The sequence below is a fragment of the Suncus etruscus genome, chromosome 15 (genome assembly GCF_024139225.1).
Source record: "Suncus etruscus isolate mSunEtr1 chromosome 15, mSunEtr1.pri.cur, whole genome shotgun sequence".
Classification (NCBI taxonomy): Eukaryota; Metazoa; Chordata; class Mammalia; order Eulipotyphla; family Soricidae; genus Suncus; species Suncus etruscus.
Window position 1 is genome coordinate 61337138 of NC_064862.1, and position 19693 is coordinate 61356830.

At 51.7% G+C, this 19693-nt stretch overlaps 1 protein-coding gene across 1 annotated transcript in view; it reads right to left on the bottom strand.

Annotated features, from left to right (window-relative positions):
* The window catches only part of KATNIP (katanin interacting protein), a 117825-nt gene that overhangs the window by 20837 nt on the left and 77295 nt on the right, over positions 1-19693 (bottom strand). The window contains exons 14-16 of the mRNA XM_049788142.1: positions 17680-17907; positions 8843-8980; positions 6058-6820 (exon numbers count right to left, since the gene is read on the bottom strand). Of these exons, the coding sequence (XP_049644099.1) occupies positions 6058-6820; positions 8843-8980; positions 17680-17907 (1129 nt within the window). The remainder of the gene's footprint in view (positions 1-6057; positions 6821-8842; positions 8981-17679; positions 17908-19693) is intronic.

The window sequence follows — 19693 nt, forward strand, 5'->3', positions numbered from 1 at the left end:
AGTCAATATGAGGATGTGGTCCAAAGCCTGGGCATCATGAACCCGAGACCATCTGGCTTGCCTGGCAGCAGGAAGAACCCTACAATGCCCCCACCCTACAAGGATTCACTTTCTCCTCATTCTCTGACCAGACAGCGCCATTGGCTAGCATGTCCTCCTCTACCGCTTAGGAGACATTTGACCTCCCCATCAGGGTTCTTGAAGGCCTCCCTGTACTCCCAGCCACACTGCTGCCAGCTCACAGAAGCATTGCTGCCTCAGGCCCCTGGGTGCCCTACAGATGCCATCTCCCTTTCTGCTGCCTCTGGCAGGGCCCCAATGCTGGCAGCTCGTGCCCTTCCTGTGCCAATCCTGGCTCCACAGCTAGGGCTCCAGAGCCAACAGCCTCTTGGAAGTTCTGGACGTGCTCGCTCATCACTTCTGACTCCAGGTGTCACAAGTAGAGTCTGTTCTCAATCCTCTCTCGAGCAATGTCTCCCAGGTGGGAGAACATGAGACTTATCCTGCCCTCACACCCCAATCGCCAACCTCACTAAGCCCTTCCCTGAGGGCTCCACTCCTCAGATCAACTCTGTTCCTTCAGTCTCAGCACCCCTCCTCTTCCTCAGAGCTTTTACCCCAGTTCCTGCTCCTCTCATATCCTGCGGGGTTCCTGCCAGGTAGAGGGGTCTGGCCTAAGCCAGGAAGTGCTTGGTAAACACTGAGAAAAGTGTTTGCCTGATAAAGAATGGTTGGGGTGGAGTGTGAGGCAGACCAATAGCACAGCAGGGAGGGCTTGCTTTGCAAAGGGCTGACCAGGGTTGTTGTGTGATTGTTGTAATAATGTTTTTGCCTGTCATCCCACCTGGATCTTCCAGGTGGGGGTGATTAAGGAAACAAATAAATAGCTTGTTGGGGAGGCATAGGGAGCTCTTTTGCCAGAACTGACTGCTTGTTCAGTTTGCTTTTTGGAGCTGGCTGCAACTGACAAAAGACTTTCTTTGCTGAACCTTTGGTCCCCTAATCTTTTGCATTCGTTGATTATTTACTCCGGATATTATCAAAGTCTCCCCCAAAAGGGGGGACGAAAGAATGGGATTCAATTTATCATTCTGGGAGTCATTCTTAGACTTGGAGACCATCAACAAGGGGTTTGACCTCCCCCCACAAGGGTTTGGTCTCAGACACCCCATTTGGTCTCCTCAGTACTGCCAGGAGTGATCCCTGATTGCAGAGACTGGAGTAAGCCCTGAGCACATCCGGGTGTAGCCCAAAAAACAAACAAAGTGGTTGGTACCACTTGGAGTAACTCCTGTATTCAGATGGAGGCCTGGGTGGGACAACCTTCATTCAGCCCATTCTTCTGCCTCTGTCCTTGCATCCACCCCTTTTCCCCAGCATTAGAAAGACCTCAGAAATTCCTTACCCCTTTCCTACCACTGTGAGGTTTACCCTAGGGTGCAGGATTTCCCACCTGGCTCCCTAAGCCTGTGTTCGCTCTTCTGTTGACGGGCGTGAAGAGCTGGGCTAGCTTGCCAGCAGAAGAGGGGGAACCTGTGTGAGGGGAACGGTCAGGGTTTCTCTGACCCAGGGCAACAAGAAGAGTCTTAGTTGTTCTCCAGGGGTTACCTTCTGACCTGTTTTCATGGAGTAGGGTGCTTTGGGCTTGGCCAGTGGACATGTGTCCACTTTCTCCTGAAATATGCCACATGCCAGTTCTAGGGAGGTGGGAAATCTGGGGACCAGGGCTTGGTCCCCTCAGTCAGTAGTCTTCATCACAGAGCGATTGCTGCTGCTCCAGTCTACACCCAGCATAGATGGGGAGGGCCAGCTGACCTAGAGTTTTGACCTCCAGCCTGTACAAGTTGATGCTGTCCCCGGAGGTGACAGGAAATGAAGAAGGGATAGAGAAACATACAAAATTGAGAGCTGATTGGACAAGGACAATGAACACCTGACCCGAGTCAGCCAATCAGCACAGCTCCTGAGATTCTGGGCTTGATGGGGTTAGGGTGGATAGAGTTCTTAGGGTATCTAGAATTAGGAAGTGTGTCACTCTAGGGTGGAGTGTCCCAACTTTATTGGCCCACCATTTCCCTTTCAGAAAAACCACACAGTGCCACCCCCGTAAATCAACTTTCCTTAAGAAAAAGTTACTCAAGGCCAACATTACCTTCCATGTTGGCCAAGGGCCCCTCCCGCAGGTGGTGCTGCCCATTGTGAAAAACACAGGCCTTGAGGTAATTTCCTGTGTCAAGGACATCAGGGGGAGAAAGAAGGGAAAGTGGCCTTAGAGCTAGAGCTCAGGGAACTGGGAAAGTTATTGGGTGCCTGAACTCTGGCTCATTCTTCTATCCTGCCTTTGGATTCCCAGAGCAACCAAGGATTCTTCAATCACATGCTTTTACTGCTCAAACTGAGCTGACTTTTCCATTCACCTGTAGCCAGCTGACCCCCAATGAAGACATTGCCAGAATGCAGATGACATCATACAGGAATTCTGTTGGACAAAAGGGTTTGCAGGCCGGCTCTCTCTCAGCACACCAAGGTAATCCCACTCCTGGGAGGACTGAACAGGCAGGCTTTCATGCTACCAGCTCTATGGGAGGGCTTGGCCTGCAAGGCATGGCTATGATATTTGGCTCTGAGTAACGGGTCATTTAAGATTTCTAAGCAACCTTCCTTTTCAGCCTGACCAGCCTAACAAGCAGTGAAATCTCAAGGGTTTGTTTCTTAATGTGTCACAGAGCCAAGCTGTGAAATGCCTGGAAAGAAATCAAAGTGAGACAAGGTCTTTGGGCTTTTGTGTTTTTTGTTTGGGCCACACCTGGTTGGCTGTGATCAGAGCTTATTCCTGGCTTTGTACTCAGGGATCACTCCTGGAAAGGTTCAGGGGACTGTTATGTGGTGCCAGGGATTGGACCCAGGTGGCTATGTGTAAGGCAAAATGCCCTCCCCACTGTACTAGCTCTCTAGTCCCAAGATAAGGACATTAAAAGCGGGCAATTTAGGATATCACAGCTCCCCAGGGTCCCCAAGGCTTGGTGGGCCTGGTTACCAGGAGGGTTGGAAGATGCCAGCTCCAGGGGTACCATGAGTTGTAAAAGGGCAGTGGACATACAGGTCAAGGACCAAAGCACAGTGCTGGGGCAGGTGTGTGAATCCTGCCCTGAACTTCGTAAGCTGTGTGATCCAAGGGAAATTTCTTAGCTCTCCAGGATGGTTGAGTGAAGAGAAGGCGTCTGGAGTACAGCTGGTTTCATGTTATCACTAGCCATTGCAGGCAGGTCAATGAGGGAGGAGGAGGCTATTTTTTTTTGGGGGGGGGTGGATAAAGAAATTTCCTAGTCATCAACTTTGTAGCTGCACAGAAGTAGCAAATCCTAAGCTCTTTGGAGCTTGAGAAACTGAGAAACACACACAGAGCAGTGAGCCCTCTCAGAAAAGGAGAAGCTTCATAAGAAACAAAAGACTATGATGAAGGCCAGAGCGATGGCACAAGTGGTAGGGCATCTGCCCTGCACGCACTAACCTAGGAAGGACCGTGATTTGATCTCTGGCAACCCATATGGTCCCCCAAGTCAGGAGCAATTTTTGAGTACATAGCCAGGAGTAACCCGGGTGTGGTCCAAAAATGAAAACAAACAAAAACAAAAAGGCTATGATGATAGAAAAAGAATACAGTACAGCAGGTAGGGTGCTCATCTTGCAAACAGCCAAAGGTTTAATCCTTTAGATAGCATAGGGTCTCCTGAGCCTCTCCAGGATGTGGTACAAAAGAAAAATAAAAAGAATATAGAAAGACCATCAGGACTCCAAGGTTCTTTCAACTGACAATGCCCTGACAACCAACATAAAAAGGCCCCAGCAGACAGTCTGGGGAAAGCCCCTCTATTAAAGGGGAGTCTTTAAAGACAGTAGGACAGGAGGGCTGAGTTCTCGCTAATCCCCACTGGGGAAGCTGTGCTCTCCCCACTTTCAGCTCCCTCTCTCCCTCTCCTGGTTTGCTCAACCCCTCTCCTGCTCTCCTACCTCCCCCTCTTTCTTCCCACTCCCCGTCACTTCCCTCCTTTCTCCCCTCTTCTCCCTCTCCCTCCTCCTCCATTTCTGCACATAAAACTACTACTATTGGTCTCCTAAAAGTGTTTTCTGAAGAGAGGGTGCCCAGCAGCCAGTGAGGGAGCCACCTTGCAATGAGATCAAAGACATGCACAGTTCCACATAGTCCAGTGGAGCTGGTGAAAAGTGAGTGTCCTGTCTACGCTGGTCTGGCCCCTCCCCAGTCCTGGCCCTCCCTGGGTGATAAGGTGGGCAGGGACTGAGGTGGCAGCACTTTCATTGAGGCTCCATCCCTCACACCCCTCTTCACCCTGGTCACTACAACACTTGATGAAACAGCCAGAAGCCAGGTGACCTGTAATGGGTTCAGAGCCCCCCAAAGACCTGCTGATCTAGGAGCATCACCACTAGTCTGCACCACAGCCATCATGGTGGCAGGTCTGGGGTCCTCAGGTAGGCACCATCTTACCACAGAGGGCATCAAGCTCTTCTCTGCCCCTTGGTGGAGGGTTAGCCTTGGAGGGAAGGTAGTTGGGAAGCTGGGAGGGGAGGGAAGCTTAATAGGCAGGGAACCCTGGTAGGAAGGGAGGCTTGTCCTAGGAAGGCTTAAGGATAGCCTTGAACTTGCTCTGGCCCCAAGTCTCTGGGCTCAACCTGCTGGTCTGTGGACCAGAGTCAGGGACTCTTGGCATAAGCAACATCATGGGACACTGGGACACAAGCAACATCCAGGATAACTGGTACACTGAAACATACATGTTCCCGGGACATGGCTCATGTCTTGTGGCATTACTAGAAATACTGATACATACAGGTTGTATACATACATACATACATACATACACACATACATACATACATACATATAAGAAATGGCTTTTCTTTCTGCCCTAGTCAACTACTTGGCCTATTGATATAAAAGGGCTGAAAACCTCCTTTTACAAATCTGTCCTGTCTGTAAGGGGGAACGGCTAAACCCTTGTAGGTGACCCTCACCCCTGTCCACCAGTTCCTTACAGTGGGTGATGCTGACCCCTGGGGGTGCTGGAACAATGCAGGAGGGCAGCAGGAGCCCTGGGTCAGAGGTCAGCCAGACCATCCCTCCATACACATAGGCAGAGGAAACCCGGGCCCCAGTCCAGGCAGAGGAGAGGCCAGTGGGGCCTCTGAAAGCAAGTGGGGGGCTTGGCAGGGGGCAATGGCCACTCTGGAGCACTTCCCCTGTTGTCAGGCTCTGCTTCAGTCTGATTTCCCTACTGCCTGAGACTACTGGTGCTGGAAAGTGCCAACATGGGGCTAACCTGTAAGCCTGAGAGTTTAGATCCCAGAGGACTCCAGCTATCATGAGTCCTTTAAGCAGTCAGAGCTAAGAATACCCAAGATCCAGCCTCTGGGACCCTCTGCACAGCCACTACAAAGTTCACTCAGGCATGTTTGAAAGCTCATCTCCCTCTGTCATCAGCACTGAGCCCGGCAAGAAAAGGGAATTGTGGCTCTTGGCTGGATGGCAGCTGCCCCACAGTCTCTGTCCTTGCCTGCTCTGGGTGACTCCCGACCTCCAGGCCAGTCAGCATCAGCTGTGACTCGTGTGACTCATCCTGGCACACACAGGAGGCTCTCCAAGGCATAGAGAAGAAAGAAGTGGGGAGGGAGGTGCCCTGGGCACAGGCTTTGCAAGCAAGAGGTTCCTCTTCTATCCCTACCACTGCCTCATCCCCAGAGCATGACTAGGAGGCTCCCAACAAAAGGAATAAAGTCATTAGCAGAGGTAGCCCATAACCTCTGGGTGTACCAACCATGGGGACTAGAAATATGTCCTGGAGCGAGGGACAGGGATCAGATGAGGATCCACGATGGGGATCAGAGCATCGTGACAATGTGGCCCCGTCCTGCTTAGACACTAGGTGCCTACATGGTCCCTGAGACTGAGTGTAGGGTCCCTACTAGAAGAAGCCTCATGTCATAGGGTCCCTAAGCTAAGTGGTTTCGTGTCCAGGGGTGCCTGAGTTACATGCTCACCTTGATTGGCTGGCTGGCTGTTTCCAGGTTTGATGCTGGGGTCCCTCCTGGGACCTCCCCGCCTCCCACTGGTGGGGTGCTCCCGGTGAGAGGGCTGGTGAAAGAGGACATCCAAGTCCTCACTGCATGCTCGGGCAGGTGCCCTTTGGGGTCTGTCGTTGGTCCGGCCCTGTTCATGCCAGGGTCCTTTGTTACTCTCAGGGGCCTCGGCCTCTCCGAGTCCTGTCCCGGAGCCTTTCCAGTCCAGAGGTGCCTCAGGAATCAGCCAAAGCGGCTTGGCCTTCTGGTCCTGGCTGGAGGATGATGGCTGCAGCCAAGATGGAGTTCCGCCTTGTGAATCTGAGGCTTTCCTACCTGCAGGAGTCTCCAGTGCCGGGGGTTGTGGAGGGCACTCCTCAGACGGGGCAGGGGCAACAGTGGATATGCTGATCTGGCACTCAGGCTTAGAAACACCGGCCTTTGTGCCTTCAGGGTACATTGGCTGAACTTTGGAGACACTGACTGGTGTGGTTTTCTTGGTCAGCAGTGCGCCCCTGACCCCCTGTGCCGCAGTCCTTGTGGTGCTGTCTGGCTCACTGGCATCTGTGCCATCTCTGCCACGGGCCTGCACAAGCTTCTCTGGCCTGTCACTCTTGTGGCTCTGTAGACTGACTGGAATGCTCTGTCCGGCCGGGGCCTTGGCTGTGCCCTTGAGTAAGTGGCCGTCAAAGACGAGGCTTTTGTTGACATACAGTTTTACGTTCCTGGCACCCATGTCAAGATCCTGCAAACACACGAGTCAGTAGAAGGAAGATATGGCCTGTAGGACTGAGGTCTCGATTTTGGGAGTGAGTGTGGGGAGTGGGCCTGGGGGGCACAATAAGGAAAATGCAGAGCACCAGAAAGGGATTTCCAGACACCTGGCCTGGGCTAAATGAGACTGGTTCTTCTGCTATTGCTCATACTGGACTCCAAAGGGCTTTGCTGCAAATCCTCTTTAGGCTTCCCATGCTCCCAACCCGGGCTGCCCCTGCTCTGGGGAACTCTCCTATCACTCGACACTGAGTAGTCTTTTCCCCTCAGTGCTGTGGTGTCACACCAGTCTTGAAGAGCATGAGATAAGGGTCTGAGTGTAGGGAAGGCACCTGGCAGGTGCTCCTGGCAGGACAGGACGACCCAGGAAACTCGGCATCTCCAAAGGCACCAGTGGGGCCTCTCTAAATCCACGTGGTGGACTTTGGGGAAGGGTCTCAGAGTTTGGGGGTTTGGAGGCACAGGAAGGGGAGTGCCCTAACATGTGGCCCAAGGGGTCAAGATGTGAGTCTGCCCCTGCAGTGGGTTCTGGGAGCATCTTTCTGTGCTCAGGGAAGGGGAAGATGGAGAATCCCAGCAGTAAAGGGGCTCCACAAAGGGTGGCAGCCGACCTCTTCCCAGTGTGGGGGCAATACCTAAAGGGGGGGAGGGAGCAGAATACTCTGGGAGTGGGAGGAGCACCAGGTGCAATTGGGGGCACCATGTTCCTTTGCTTAAAGGCAGGAGCTGACCAGAGGGGGGCAAGTGATCTTTTTTTCCTGTGGTTTTCTTATTTTGATTTTTGGGCTACATGCTCCAGGGCTCAACACTTATTACTGACTCTATTCAGGGATCACTCCTAGCAGGGCTCGGGGATGCTGGGGATCAGGTCTGGGCAAGTCTCATGCAAGGCAAATGCCTTATCTGCTGTATCATGACTCCCACCTCTGGTGGTCTTTTTACCTAGAAAGGTCCGGCTAAGTTTAGGACTGTGCTTGGCCAGGTTCTTCACCTGGGTGTCATACACTCTCTGGGGTAACATGCTAAGCACCTCCTCTTGATAAGGCCCATCTGCCTGTCATAGCACAAATCCAGAACAATGTCCTTCATCATCAGTGGTGCTCAGGGGGCCCCAGTCAGGTTAGGCCATACACAGTGCAGCGTGGACTCCACTGCACTGTACAATACTGCACTGTATTGTGGGCTTAGAGAAGGTGAACTGGGGGAGGCATGTGTCCCCCAGAACTGTAGGAAACTAAGCACTCACGCTTACATCCCCACAATCAGCATCAGGCCTCCTCACTTCCCTTCACTCCTCCCTTTCCTTCCTCCACCAATTGCCCTTGGAGATCAGTCTGAATTTCATCAATTTTTTTTTTTTACCTAATGGGAGGGTGCACAATGCACTTGGATTTGACCAGGTTTCTGCTCCTGGGCTCTTTTCAGTTAGTTTGTGCTTAGCTCACAAAAACTCCAGAATTCCAGAGGCACTGTACCCTCTGCACACTTGTTACCCTTGGCACAGTGCCCTCCCTGCTCCTCACACCCACCCACTGCCCTCACCCCAGAAATGCCAAAAATGCTCAGTGTCTCCCATTCCTCAGTAGATCAGATCACAATTCACAAGGTGTGAATTTATTGTTTTATTGTCACCCAAGGGGCATGCAGGGGAGGGTCACAGAGACCCACTCTCTTACTGCAGGCTGAGTCACTCCTGCTCCTTCTGCCTGAATCCCCCACTGTGACTGGGGAGGCAGAGTTCCCAAAGGGGACTATCCTGCCAGAGTCTGGGAGAAATCATCTACAGAACCACTGTTTCCAGTCTTGTCTACAGATGGCTCCAGTCCTGGCAGTTCCCAAACTGCCACAAAACCTCCTTGCCCCAGGGCCCAGTGTGCAGGCTCTGGCTACTTCCTCCTCTGGGAAGATAGTACCTCTGGGTCCCCACATTTCCCATTCAGGAACTGGAGGCCCCACTGCCCATAGCCCTGTGAGCACTAAGCTGGTTACTCACTCCATCAGCCGTCCAGTAATTCCACACCTTGATCCTGGCCAGAGCGAAGTCGGGCAGCTGCCTCGTGTTGCGGAGGATGAAGAAGAGCTGGAGGGGTGGGTGGAAAGGACACAGCCACGGGGACGGCTCATTCCTGCTCTGAAAGGCCAGAGAAGGGAAACATGGTTAGGCCCTGGTCATGCTCCACGAAGCACCTCAGGCTGCTGCTATGAACGCCTCAGAAGCTGGTGCGGGAAGCCAGGCCTGCCCTCCCGTCCCTGCTCGTTATTGGTCGTAGAACACTTTGGAGCAGGTTACTGACCCTGGTTCCTGCCCTTGCTACCCCTCCACTGATGAACTTCACATCTGTCCTCTAGGCTGTATCTGAAATATGGAGGATTTTATCCTAATGGGCTCCATGGGCTGCAAGGCCAGCGCAGGGGTGGGGCACAGGGAGTGGCTATGAATACCTTCTCAGCGGAAAACCTTCAAGCAGAGAACAGAAAAACTAGCGAGGCTATGGTTGAGCTGTGCCATGGTCCTATGACTCTGAACCTATTCTCTACCTCTCTGTGTCTCTAAGCCTCAGGCTCCCCACATGGCGGCTAAAGGCTGTCAAGGTTGCTGCCAAGGTCACCGACAAGGTCAGAGCAACACCGGCAGCAGGAGACCTGCCTATTCGAAGCAGCTTACAGCTTCTCCCTATCTCAGCGTCTCTTCCATAGGACATTCCAGCCCCTATGCTCCCTCTTCCCTTGGTGCCAGTGTAACCCCAGTGCCCCTCAGTGGCCTGTTCCCCAGCCCCCTTAGCCCCCAGTGCTCTTGGAGGAAAATGCTATGACTTAGTCCTCCCAGGACCCAAATGCTCATCGAGGTCCTTGGCACACAACAAAGATGGGAATCTCTGGGGGACATGTCAAGGCGAGGATGAACAAACCAGAACCCCCTGCCCCCCAGGAGCTACCGTGACCCCATCATGGACTCCAAGTGCCTGTGAACGGAATTTGGCCACTGCGGCGCTATTTGGTTTGGCTCATGAATTGTTGTTGACAACAACAAGAAAAGCGTGTTTGTTGCCAGCTCTTCAAAGAGAGGGAAGTTCTACCCCGCCCCCACAGTTCTGAGATTGGAAGTGGAGCCGCAGCCCTCACCCGTGGTCTGCCAGCACCTCCTGGCTTAGCAGAGGCTGGCAGACTCACCCACTAGCCCTGGTGGCTCTGTTGTGAGCGGGCAGCGCCCTGTCACCAGGACCAGGCCAGTGCTGGACAGGCGGGGGAGGAGACGGGCTGAGCTGGAGCTGGCTGGCTCCAGCTGCAGGGAGCACAGAGGTGGCTTGTTCTGGGGACAAAGGTGCCTTTCAGGGGGGGCAGGAGGCCGCCTTTGTTAAGAGAGGAGATGAGTTCAAGGGGTTCTGCCTTATTCTGGCCAGTTCCTCCCCAAGAACTAGCCGTGCTCAGGGCAGCTGCAAGGGTCATACTTTCTCTTTCTGCAGTCCAACGACCCATTGCCTTTCTGGCCCAGGCAGGGCTCATGCCAGGTCCTGGAGGGGTGGCCTGGCAGGGGGGTCGGGGGTGGGGTGGGGACTGCTATCAATTTCTTGGTAAATTACTGTGAGCAGGTGGAGCCAGGTGGGGGCTCAGTGAGTATAGCTATGTTCTCAGAACAGGGACCTGCCACTGGCATGGCCTTGTCTGCAGCCTCCTAAAGCTTAGCACCATCCATCTCCCAGAGGACACTCCATAGGGGACTCCTTATAATGAGCCCCTTATGCACTGGGCAAATAGGCAGGGGTCAGGCCAGGAGGCAAGAAAGACAAAGAGCTGAGCCAAGACACCACCTGTGCTGAAGTTCACAGACATTCCAGGGCCCAAACATTGGAGATCTGGGCCCAAATGGACCTGAGTTCAGCAGGTCACGAGAAAATCTGCACCTCCACAATCACATCACAGCCAGGTTCTAGCCGAGGCCCTCCAGGAGCAGATGCCAAGGCCAGTTGTCAAGAGCCCGCAGAAACAGGGAGAGGCTGGGCAGCAGCGGATGGGGAAGTAAGGCCAGAAACTGCCATAGTGTCAATAGAGGCACCAAGTGCCAGCCAATACTGGGGGAACCCAGCACCTGTCCAGAATGACTCCATTGTCGGGTGTCTGAGCCCTGATTCCACCATGAAGACGAGGGCTGCTGCTGACCCCCCTTCTTCACATCCTCACAGTGAGCCCAGGACCCGCTGGGAGAATTGTGGGAGCCAGTGCTGTGGCGTGGTGAAGATCCACACGTGGGGGTTATTGGGTGGCACCAGGGGGCTGTCTACAGCCACCAAATCATGCTGGGGCAGTGTAGACAGCCTGGCTCCGCAGGTCAGATCACCAGGAGAAACAAAGCGGGCCTGCTGGTGAGGGAGATGGAAGACCCTGAGAGGCTAGAGGGAACTCAGGGGTCAGGAGTAGTGGCGGCAGAGCAGTTACTCTGCACACCCTGAGGATAAGCGCCATGTTACTGTGGACTGAGGTGCTGTGGGATGTGCCCTTTGTGTGGAATTGGTTCCCAGGTGGTCCTGCTTCTGTTGCCCTCGAGGCTCATGTCCACTGCGTGTGGAGCAGGGCCACCATGCTATGAAGGGCTGAGAAACAGCCCGAGACTTGAGGGAGCCGGTCTGTGGTGAGGGATCAAGTGGGTACTGCCTGGAATCTTTTGGTTGCTGTTCTTATGCTGCTTTGGTTCTTGTGCACATTTCCATGTGAGCTTTGTCTTCGGTTCTCCTGTGTTATGTACAGAGGCATGGAAATGCCAGGTTATCAGGTAACCTAGATAACCTTTTGAGGATCCCTCCCAAACTTTTCTCCAAGGCAGTCTTGTTGTTTTACTTTTCCAACAGTAAATCATAAGGGCTCCAATTTCTCCATATGTCTCCCCATTGCCATTTACTATTTTCTTTGACTTTTTTTTTTTTTTTGAGTCACACCCAGGTTTACTTCTGGTGCACTTGATTGGATAGAGCCTAGGTTAACTATGTGCAAGGCAAGTGCCTTATCCGTTGTACTATCTATCTCTCTGGTCCCATTTTGATAGAAATTATAGACATTCTAGTGGGTGTGAGGTCTTGCAGTACTGATTTTTCTGTTTCCTAATGATGAATGATGTTGACCATCTTTTCATATGTTTGGATATTTGTGTATCTTCTTTGAAGAAATAGCTGTTCAATGTACTTTAGCCATATTTTCATGAAGGTCTTTGCCATTTTGTTATTCAGTTTAATAGTCCTTCCTTCCTTCCTTCCTTCCTTCCTTCCTTCCTTCCTTCCTTCCTTCCTTCCTTCCTTCCTTCCTTCCTTCCACCCTTTCTCCTTCCCTCCTTCCCTGCATTCCTTCCTCCCTTCCTTCCCTCCTTCCCTCCCTCCCTCCCTCCCTCCCTCCCGCCCTCCCTCCCTCCCTCCCTCCCTCCCTTCCTTCCTTCCTTCCCTTCCTTCCTTCCTTCCTTCCTTCCTTTCCTACCTTCCTTCCTTCCTTCCTTCCTTCCTTCCTTCCTTCCTTCCTTCCTTCCTTCCTTCCTTCCTTCCTTCCTTCCTTCCTTCCTTCCTTCCTTCCTTCCTTCCTTCCTTCCTTCCTTCCTTCCTTCCTTCCTTCCTAGGGTTCTTGCATAAATCATTCCACCATCCAACCTTCACCAGTGTCCACTTCCATGCTCCACTGCTGCAGTGTCTCTCTCATCGTATTTCCCACCCACCCCAGTTTCCCCTATGGTACTTATCTTTTGAAAATGACTTCTCAGTTTATGCTGCCTTTGGCCATTTGTTAGAATTCACTTATTTTATTTTATTACTGGGAAGAAATGCTTTGTAGTATGTGTGGGCTACTCCAGGCTTTGCTCAAGGTCACACTTGGCAGTGCTTGGGGAACTGTGCAGTGCCCAGGACCAAACCCAGGATTCCTGAATGCAAAGCCAAACTTAACCCATTAAATCTCTCTCTACTCCCAACAGATATTTTCATTATATGTTCTAGATACTGAACTCTTATCAGATATATAATTTTATGATTTGCAAACATTTTCTCACATGTTTTTAGTTTACTTTTTTTTTTTTCTTCAATTTTTGGGCCACACCTGTTGGCACTCATGGGTTACTCCTGGCTATGCGCTCAGAAATTGCTCCTGGAATGACTCAGGTTGAACAGACTGGTATGCCTGGAGCCCAGAGTGGGTCTTATGCAATAAACCTCAGGGGTGAGGCCTTCTTGTAATCAGGCCAAGGATTTTTTTCTTTTTTCCCCATATTTTTCTGGGCCTATGCAAACAATGGCGATTGCCACTGTCACACCTTTACTATGTTTTTTAATCCTTATCCTTTAAGAAAAAAAATTTACTGAACTTAAAAACAAATAACTGTAGTAGAATGCCTGTCTTGAATACAGGCAGGGGATGGGAAGGGGGAGGGGGGCATTGGGAGGGAGGAATGTTACACTGGTAAAGGGGGGTGTTCTGTTTGTGACTGTAACCCAACTATAATCATGCTACTTAAATAAAAAATATATTTATTAAAAGAAAAACCCGGAGAGATAGCACAGCGGCGTTTGCCTTGCAAGCAGCCGATCCAGGACCAAAGGTGGTTGGTTTGAATCCCGGTGTCCCATATGGTCCCCCGTGCCTGCCAGGAGCTGTTTCTGAGCAGACAGCCAGGAGTAACCCCTGAGCACCTCCGGGTGTGGCCCAAAAACCAAAAAACCAAAAAAAAAAAAAAAAAAAAAAAAAAAAGAAAAAGAAGGGCCCGGAGAGATAGCACAGCGGCATTTGCCTTGCAAGCAGCCGATTCAGAACCAAAGGTGGTTGGTTCGAATCCTGGTGTCCCATATGGTCCCCCGTGCCTGCCAGGAGCAATTTCTGAGCAGACAGCCAGAAGTAACTCCTGAGCACCGCCGGGTGTGGCCCAAAAACCAAAAAAAAAAAAAAAAAAAAACAAAAAAACAAAAACCAAAAAAAAAAAAGAAAAATAAATCGCTCCTGGCTGGGGGACTATATGGGATGCTAGGTAATCGAACCATGGTTCATCCTAGGCTAGCGTGGGCAAGGCAAGACGCCTTACCACTAGTGCCACCGCTCCAGCCCCCTTTAGTTTACTTTTAAAACCATTTTTGGTAGTGTTCTCTCTGAAGTAGAAAAAAGTTTAACAAGTTTTTGAAATCTGATTTAACAATTTTAACTTCTTATTTTTTTTTCAATTTTAACTTCTGTTGTTTAACTTTGCGTGTTCTAAGATTGCACGACAAATACAGTGCTATAAATATTACACTTTTCTTCGTGTTTAGCTTTTTGACCACCAATCTAATTCAAAGTAGACCTGATTATAGGTCTTCTATTTTCTTCAGGAGTTAGTTTTAGAGATCTTTGTCTTTCTAAGGAATCTGTCCATTTCACCTAGGAGATCAAGTTTGTTGATATACAACTAATTGTTCACAAAGTCTCCAATATCCTTTTTTTTTTTTTTTGGAAGGGGGGGGAATCACACCCGGCAGTGCTCAGGGGTAACTCCTGGCTCTATGCTCAGAAATCGCTCCTGGCAGGCTAGGGGGACCATATGGGATGCCGGGATTTGAACCACCGGCCTTCTGCATGCAAGGCAAACGTTTACCTCCATGCTGTCTCTCCGGTCCCATCTAAGATCCTTTTCATGTCTGTACTATTAATGCTCCCCTTCATTCCAAATTCGAGTGATAGGGATCTTTTTCCCTTGTTTCTTTTCTATTCCATCTAACGTTTTGCCACCTTTTTTGGTCTTTCCTGAAAACCAAATTGTGATTTCATGGAGGACTTCTCTCTAGTATCCTCTAATTCCTTACTGCTTTAAGACCAATTTTGTTTACAACTTCTGGTCAACTTATAATTATTTTCAAATAAGAAGTTCATAAAACACATTATACTTCCTGTTTGGGGACTCTGTGTGATCAGGACAAGGATTTGCACAGTCATAGGGAAGACTTTATGAGCAAGCAGGCAATAAGGCCCCTCCCAGAGGTCTAAGGACAATGACAAAGAGGATGTGATGGAAATGGCAGGGGAGGACACTCCAGATTAGAGCCAGAAAAGGTCTTGTGTGGGGGAGGCAGCTGTGCTGAAGTCTGAATGAGGAGCCGCAGGAAGTTGTCTGAATGGGGGGGGGGGAGTCACAGATGAAGCCAGATATGGGGACAGGGGGGCAGGAGCAAGGGGTCCCAGGTTGGTGGGGGCCCATATGGAAGGCAGGAAAAAATAGGCAAATAATCTTAAGGGTTGGAACTCTGCATGTGAAAGCCCCAGGTTTGAGCCACTGTATCTGGGTAGTCCCCCTGAGTCCTGCCGGGGTGGGTGCTCCCTAAACACTGCTAGCCATGCCCCCTCAAGACAAAAACCACAAATATACTTGGAAAAAAGGCAGACAGATAAAGCAGAGAGAGAAGGAAGACTAAAGAACCCACAGAGGGAGCAAAGATGGGAGATTCGTTTGGAAAGGGCAGGAAGGGGCAGTGCTACAAGGGCCTGGGGTGTGGTGGGGGGAGCTGCAGCTGCATCTCAACTGGTTACTTTGGGTGGCGAGTAGGAGCATGAGAAGAAGAGGCTGTAAGATGGGCTGAGTGGTGAGCAGAATAGCAGGAGACAAGGCACCAAGGAGAAGGTGGGAAGGGCTAGGTTGGGGTCTGCTCTGGAGGCAGAATCTGGGGGCAGAAGACTGAGGAAGACAAGCTGGCCCAGCTGACCCAGAGTCAGACAAAGACCTGGGATCTGCAGTCTGAGCTGCTCAGCAGCAAACAGTTTAATACCTAGAGAAGCAGCATTGAAGACTGATGCTTGGCAGGGCCCAAAAGATGGGCAGCCCAGTGGGAGGAAGGTTTGCCAGGGGCACAAGGCACCTACATTTCTCCTGATGTGGCTGCTCACCTCCATAGAAGTGATTTCTCCCTCACTCTGTTGGTCACCTCTGTTCTACTTTCAGCTTCTCAGCTCCTAAGCCTCATAGTTAGGGTCCATCCCTGCTCTTGCCCGGTAAGGGGCTCCCTCACCTATGACTGGGTAGAGTGTTCCAGGCCCATGGGAGGGCACAGGGGACTGCTGAGGCTGGACAGGCACAGGGCACACTGGTGTCCACTGTGAAACCCACACAGGGGTCCGAGAGGATGCCCCAGGCCTGGCTCACAGTCTGACCCCCACTCGCCCATAGAGCCATGGCACAGGGCGAGTCATCTGATTAGGGTTGTCATCCTGGTCCAATAGGAAAAGTACCCAATTGGCTCAGGCCAATGTCCTAATATCAGCCATGCTGGAGAAAAGGCAGGAGGGCAGAGCAGGCAGAACCAGAACTGGTCCTGGTCCAGCTCAATGCCTCCAAAAGCATCTGGGCTTCCATGGGAGGTTTCAGGGTCCCAGCAACACAGAAAGGAGGATGCAGCATGAAGCAGAAGGCACAATGGAGACACACGAGGACATGCATGTTCTCGGACACCTCAGGGCTCGCATCTTGAAATCCTTCAAGGTTTGGGTACAGAGTGCACCCCCCCCCCCCAGACACTGGTGCCTCTGAACAGCCCAGCAGCGACTCAGAGCTCCTCATCACTAGTCTGACGAATCCAAGCAGAAAATCTTCCCTGCTCACTGGCACCAATGTGTTGGCACCTTCTGTGCTAGGTTGGTCCAGTGGTTTCTCCTGGGCCTGGACATACCCAGCAAAAGGCAAGAAGTCACTAATGATTAACCAATAGAGCACCCCACAGATACTGCTCTTCCCCCACCACAGCAAATACGCCCAAACCAAGCCCAGGTGACTAGGCCTTGTGTTCTTTTGGGTGATAATGGACATTAAGGACTCCAGCACACGTTTCTCCTTAAGGCAGCTGCTAACACAGGATAGAAGCCATAGTACAGAGGGAAGGGTGCTTGCTTTGTATGTGGCCAACCTGGGTTTGATCTCTGGCACCCACATGGTCCCCTGAGCATCATCAGAAATAAACCCTGAGCACCACTGGGTGTGTACCCTCTGCTCCACATTTCTAATATGGACCTACTCCAGTTCTGCTGCTGTCTTCATAGGAACCAAGGCTGACCTGATTCCCCATTCCTGCTCACAGGGGACAGAAAACTCGACTCACACATACAAGGCAAAGATGAAACCCAGAGCACGGAGGCTCCCCAAGCCCTCTGCTCTGGTTTCCTCTCTTTTAGAACAGGGAAATCAATGTGCTCTCTGTTTTGGGGTGTCCACACCCCGAGTAACCACGAACAATGCCGCTGATGTGCTGGAGCCCTTAGGAAGAGTTAGTCTGTGCTGGCCCTAGGCCTTAGCACTGTATTCTGGCTCCAAGAGTTGCCCATGTTGATGGGCACACAGGAGCTGGCGGGCATGAACAGGATGCGCATCGAACAACTTAGCCCTGTGTGATGTGAGGGAAGGTAGAGCATATGAGCGCTGTCTCACATTTAGTTCCTGTGTTGAGGAACTTCAGAAGTGGCCAGGGGGGCCCAGCAAAAAGTCTTCCTGTGGCCCTGCCCTGCCCTGCCGAATTCCTTGCTCTCAGAATGGCCTGCATGAGTGGTTCAGCTGAGCAGCCAGACTCAGAGGACCACAGTCTGTCTGAGTGCCAGTGCTTGGTTTCACTGGCAGTTTAGGAAAAGACACTAGAAAGTACTGGACCCTGTGCCTGGGCCAGTAACTGGACCCAATAATGCTCCTATAGGTACTGTGTTGATGGTGTGGAGCGAACCCAAGGACAAGCCATTTGGGCAAACTGGAGCAGCCTCCTGCCAGGAATACTGACAGAAAGGGAAGGAGCTCTGGGAGAACTACAGAACCTCATCTTTCCCCCAGAAAAGAGGGTAGAGACAAGGGTTCCACACACATACCGTGCCACTCCCAGCTAAGTGCCGATTGACCAGCTGGCTCAGGTTGCCAGGCACGTCTGTGTTCCGGATGTCCACATCATGAGGTGACACGTACAGCTTTGTGTTGGTCTGGTCAAAGAACTCGACTTCCAGGAGCCCCACCCAGGCAAGGTCACCCCAGTTGGACAGAATTTCCATGGTAACATAGACGGCGTCCTGGATTTCTTCCACATCTGGTCTCCCTGGGCCCTGAGTAGCAGAGATGCAGAAAATGGGTCAAGTTATTGAACTGCTCCGTACCTCGGTTTCCCCTCTTATCCATCATGGAGGAGGAGGAGTAGCTGCCATCTGTTGTGCCCTCAGCACTCCCCCCCACCTCACTCCTGACAAGGGGCTTTTGAAGGCATCAGGTTGTGTGGGACAGATGCCCAGAGTGTCCGCCTCATGTCCCATGGAAGAGCCACAGCTGCTGAATCCGGCCAGCAGGTGGATGCATCAGGGAGCCTCAAGAAAGTGACTCTATTTGCAGAAAGGCAAATGAGGTTCAAATGGTTTATTGGGGCAGGGGGTGCTGTTCCTGTGCATGGTGTACTTAGAGGGAGAGAATGACAGAGGGACATGCAGGCACAAAAACCAAGGGGAGAAGTCTAGAAAATCACGGATGCTTGCCCATTGCATTGATCTTGAACTTCAGCTCCACAACTGGCAAAGAAATTCCCCGGAGCCCAATGCTAGATTCTGGCCACACCAGCTGTTGCCACCTGATACCCACTGCTCTGCTGAGTCCTGAACAGGCCTTGGCACACTGCATGTCCAATCCTTTTCCTCCCCCTCTCTTTGTAGGGCCTCATGCCTCCTCACTGGGCCCCCAGCAGGCCATTAGCAAACAGCCCTGCTGACAATCGCTTTCCAGAGAACCTGGAACCCAAGTGCATGTGTATGTGCTAATCAGCAATGGTGGCTGCATGGTTCATGAGCAGAGAGCTGGGCAAATGAGTAGCAACTGTTCCCCCATTTAGTTTTCTAATTAATAGCCAGGGAGATGTGTGGTGGTGCCTGGGCAGCATGTGCCTGACTGCACCTTGATTGTCGTACTGGGGGAGGGGTGGGCAGCAGTGCAAACATGAGGCGCACATCCAACAGCCTCCCCTCCTCTGTGGCAGGCTGTAGGACCTAAATGGATTGGCTCTCCAGGGTGAGGGTGTGGGAGGTAGATGAGCTTGTGCTTGGGGGGCGCCCAATGCTGGCTGAGTGGTGGGGCAGAAGAAAGTGGTTCTGGCAAGATTCTGCAGGCTCGGGGCCGGCGAGGTGGTGCTAGAGGCAAGGTGTCTGCCTTGCAAGCGCTAGCCAAGGAAGGAATGAGGTTCGATCCCCCGGTGTCCCATATGGTCTCCCCAAGCCAGGGGCAATTTCTGAGCACTTAGCCAGGAGTAACTCCTGAGCATCAAACAGGTGTGGCCCGAAAAACCAAAAAAAAAAAAAAAAAAAAAGATTCTGCAGGCTCTTACTGACACATCTGAGGGTGGTCACAGGTACGGGGCCTCTCCTGGGATTGGGGAATCAGTGGGGTAGCTCAGGAAGCTGGTTTCAAGGCCAATTCTGGCTGTAGGATTTCAGCCTTCACTACCCCTCTCCCTGGGGAAACCTGATTTCCCTTTTCTTAGCCAGGATGTATGTGGGAGACCCTGTCCCAGGAAGGAGTGGGAGGGAGAAGGACACAAGATCCTGCTTTCATCTGGGCTTAGGGAGCTTCAAGTCAGACTGGTGGGCTAAAATTCCTGGGGTCATGAGACCTCCTGGAGTCATAAGTCCATGTGTCTTTTGGAGGCTCCGTGTTGAGGCCTCACTAGCTGGACATTAGCACAGTGACCACAGTGCCAAGTAACTGCCAAATCTGATGACTGTGGGGTTGGGGAGAAGATGAGTCCCTAAAATTAATAAGGCCCAGAGACAACAGAGTTAAGGGCTGGAAGGGCTGGAAGGACTGGCTCCAAAGTGAAGCTCACCACAAAGAGTGGTGAACTCTGTTAGGGAA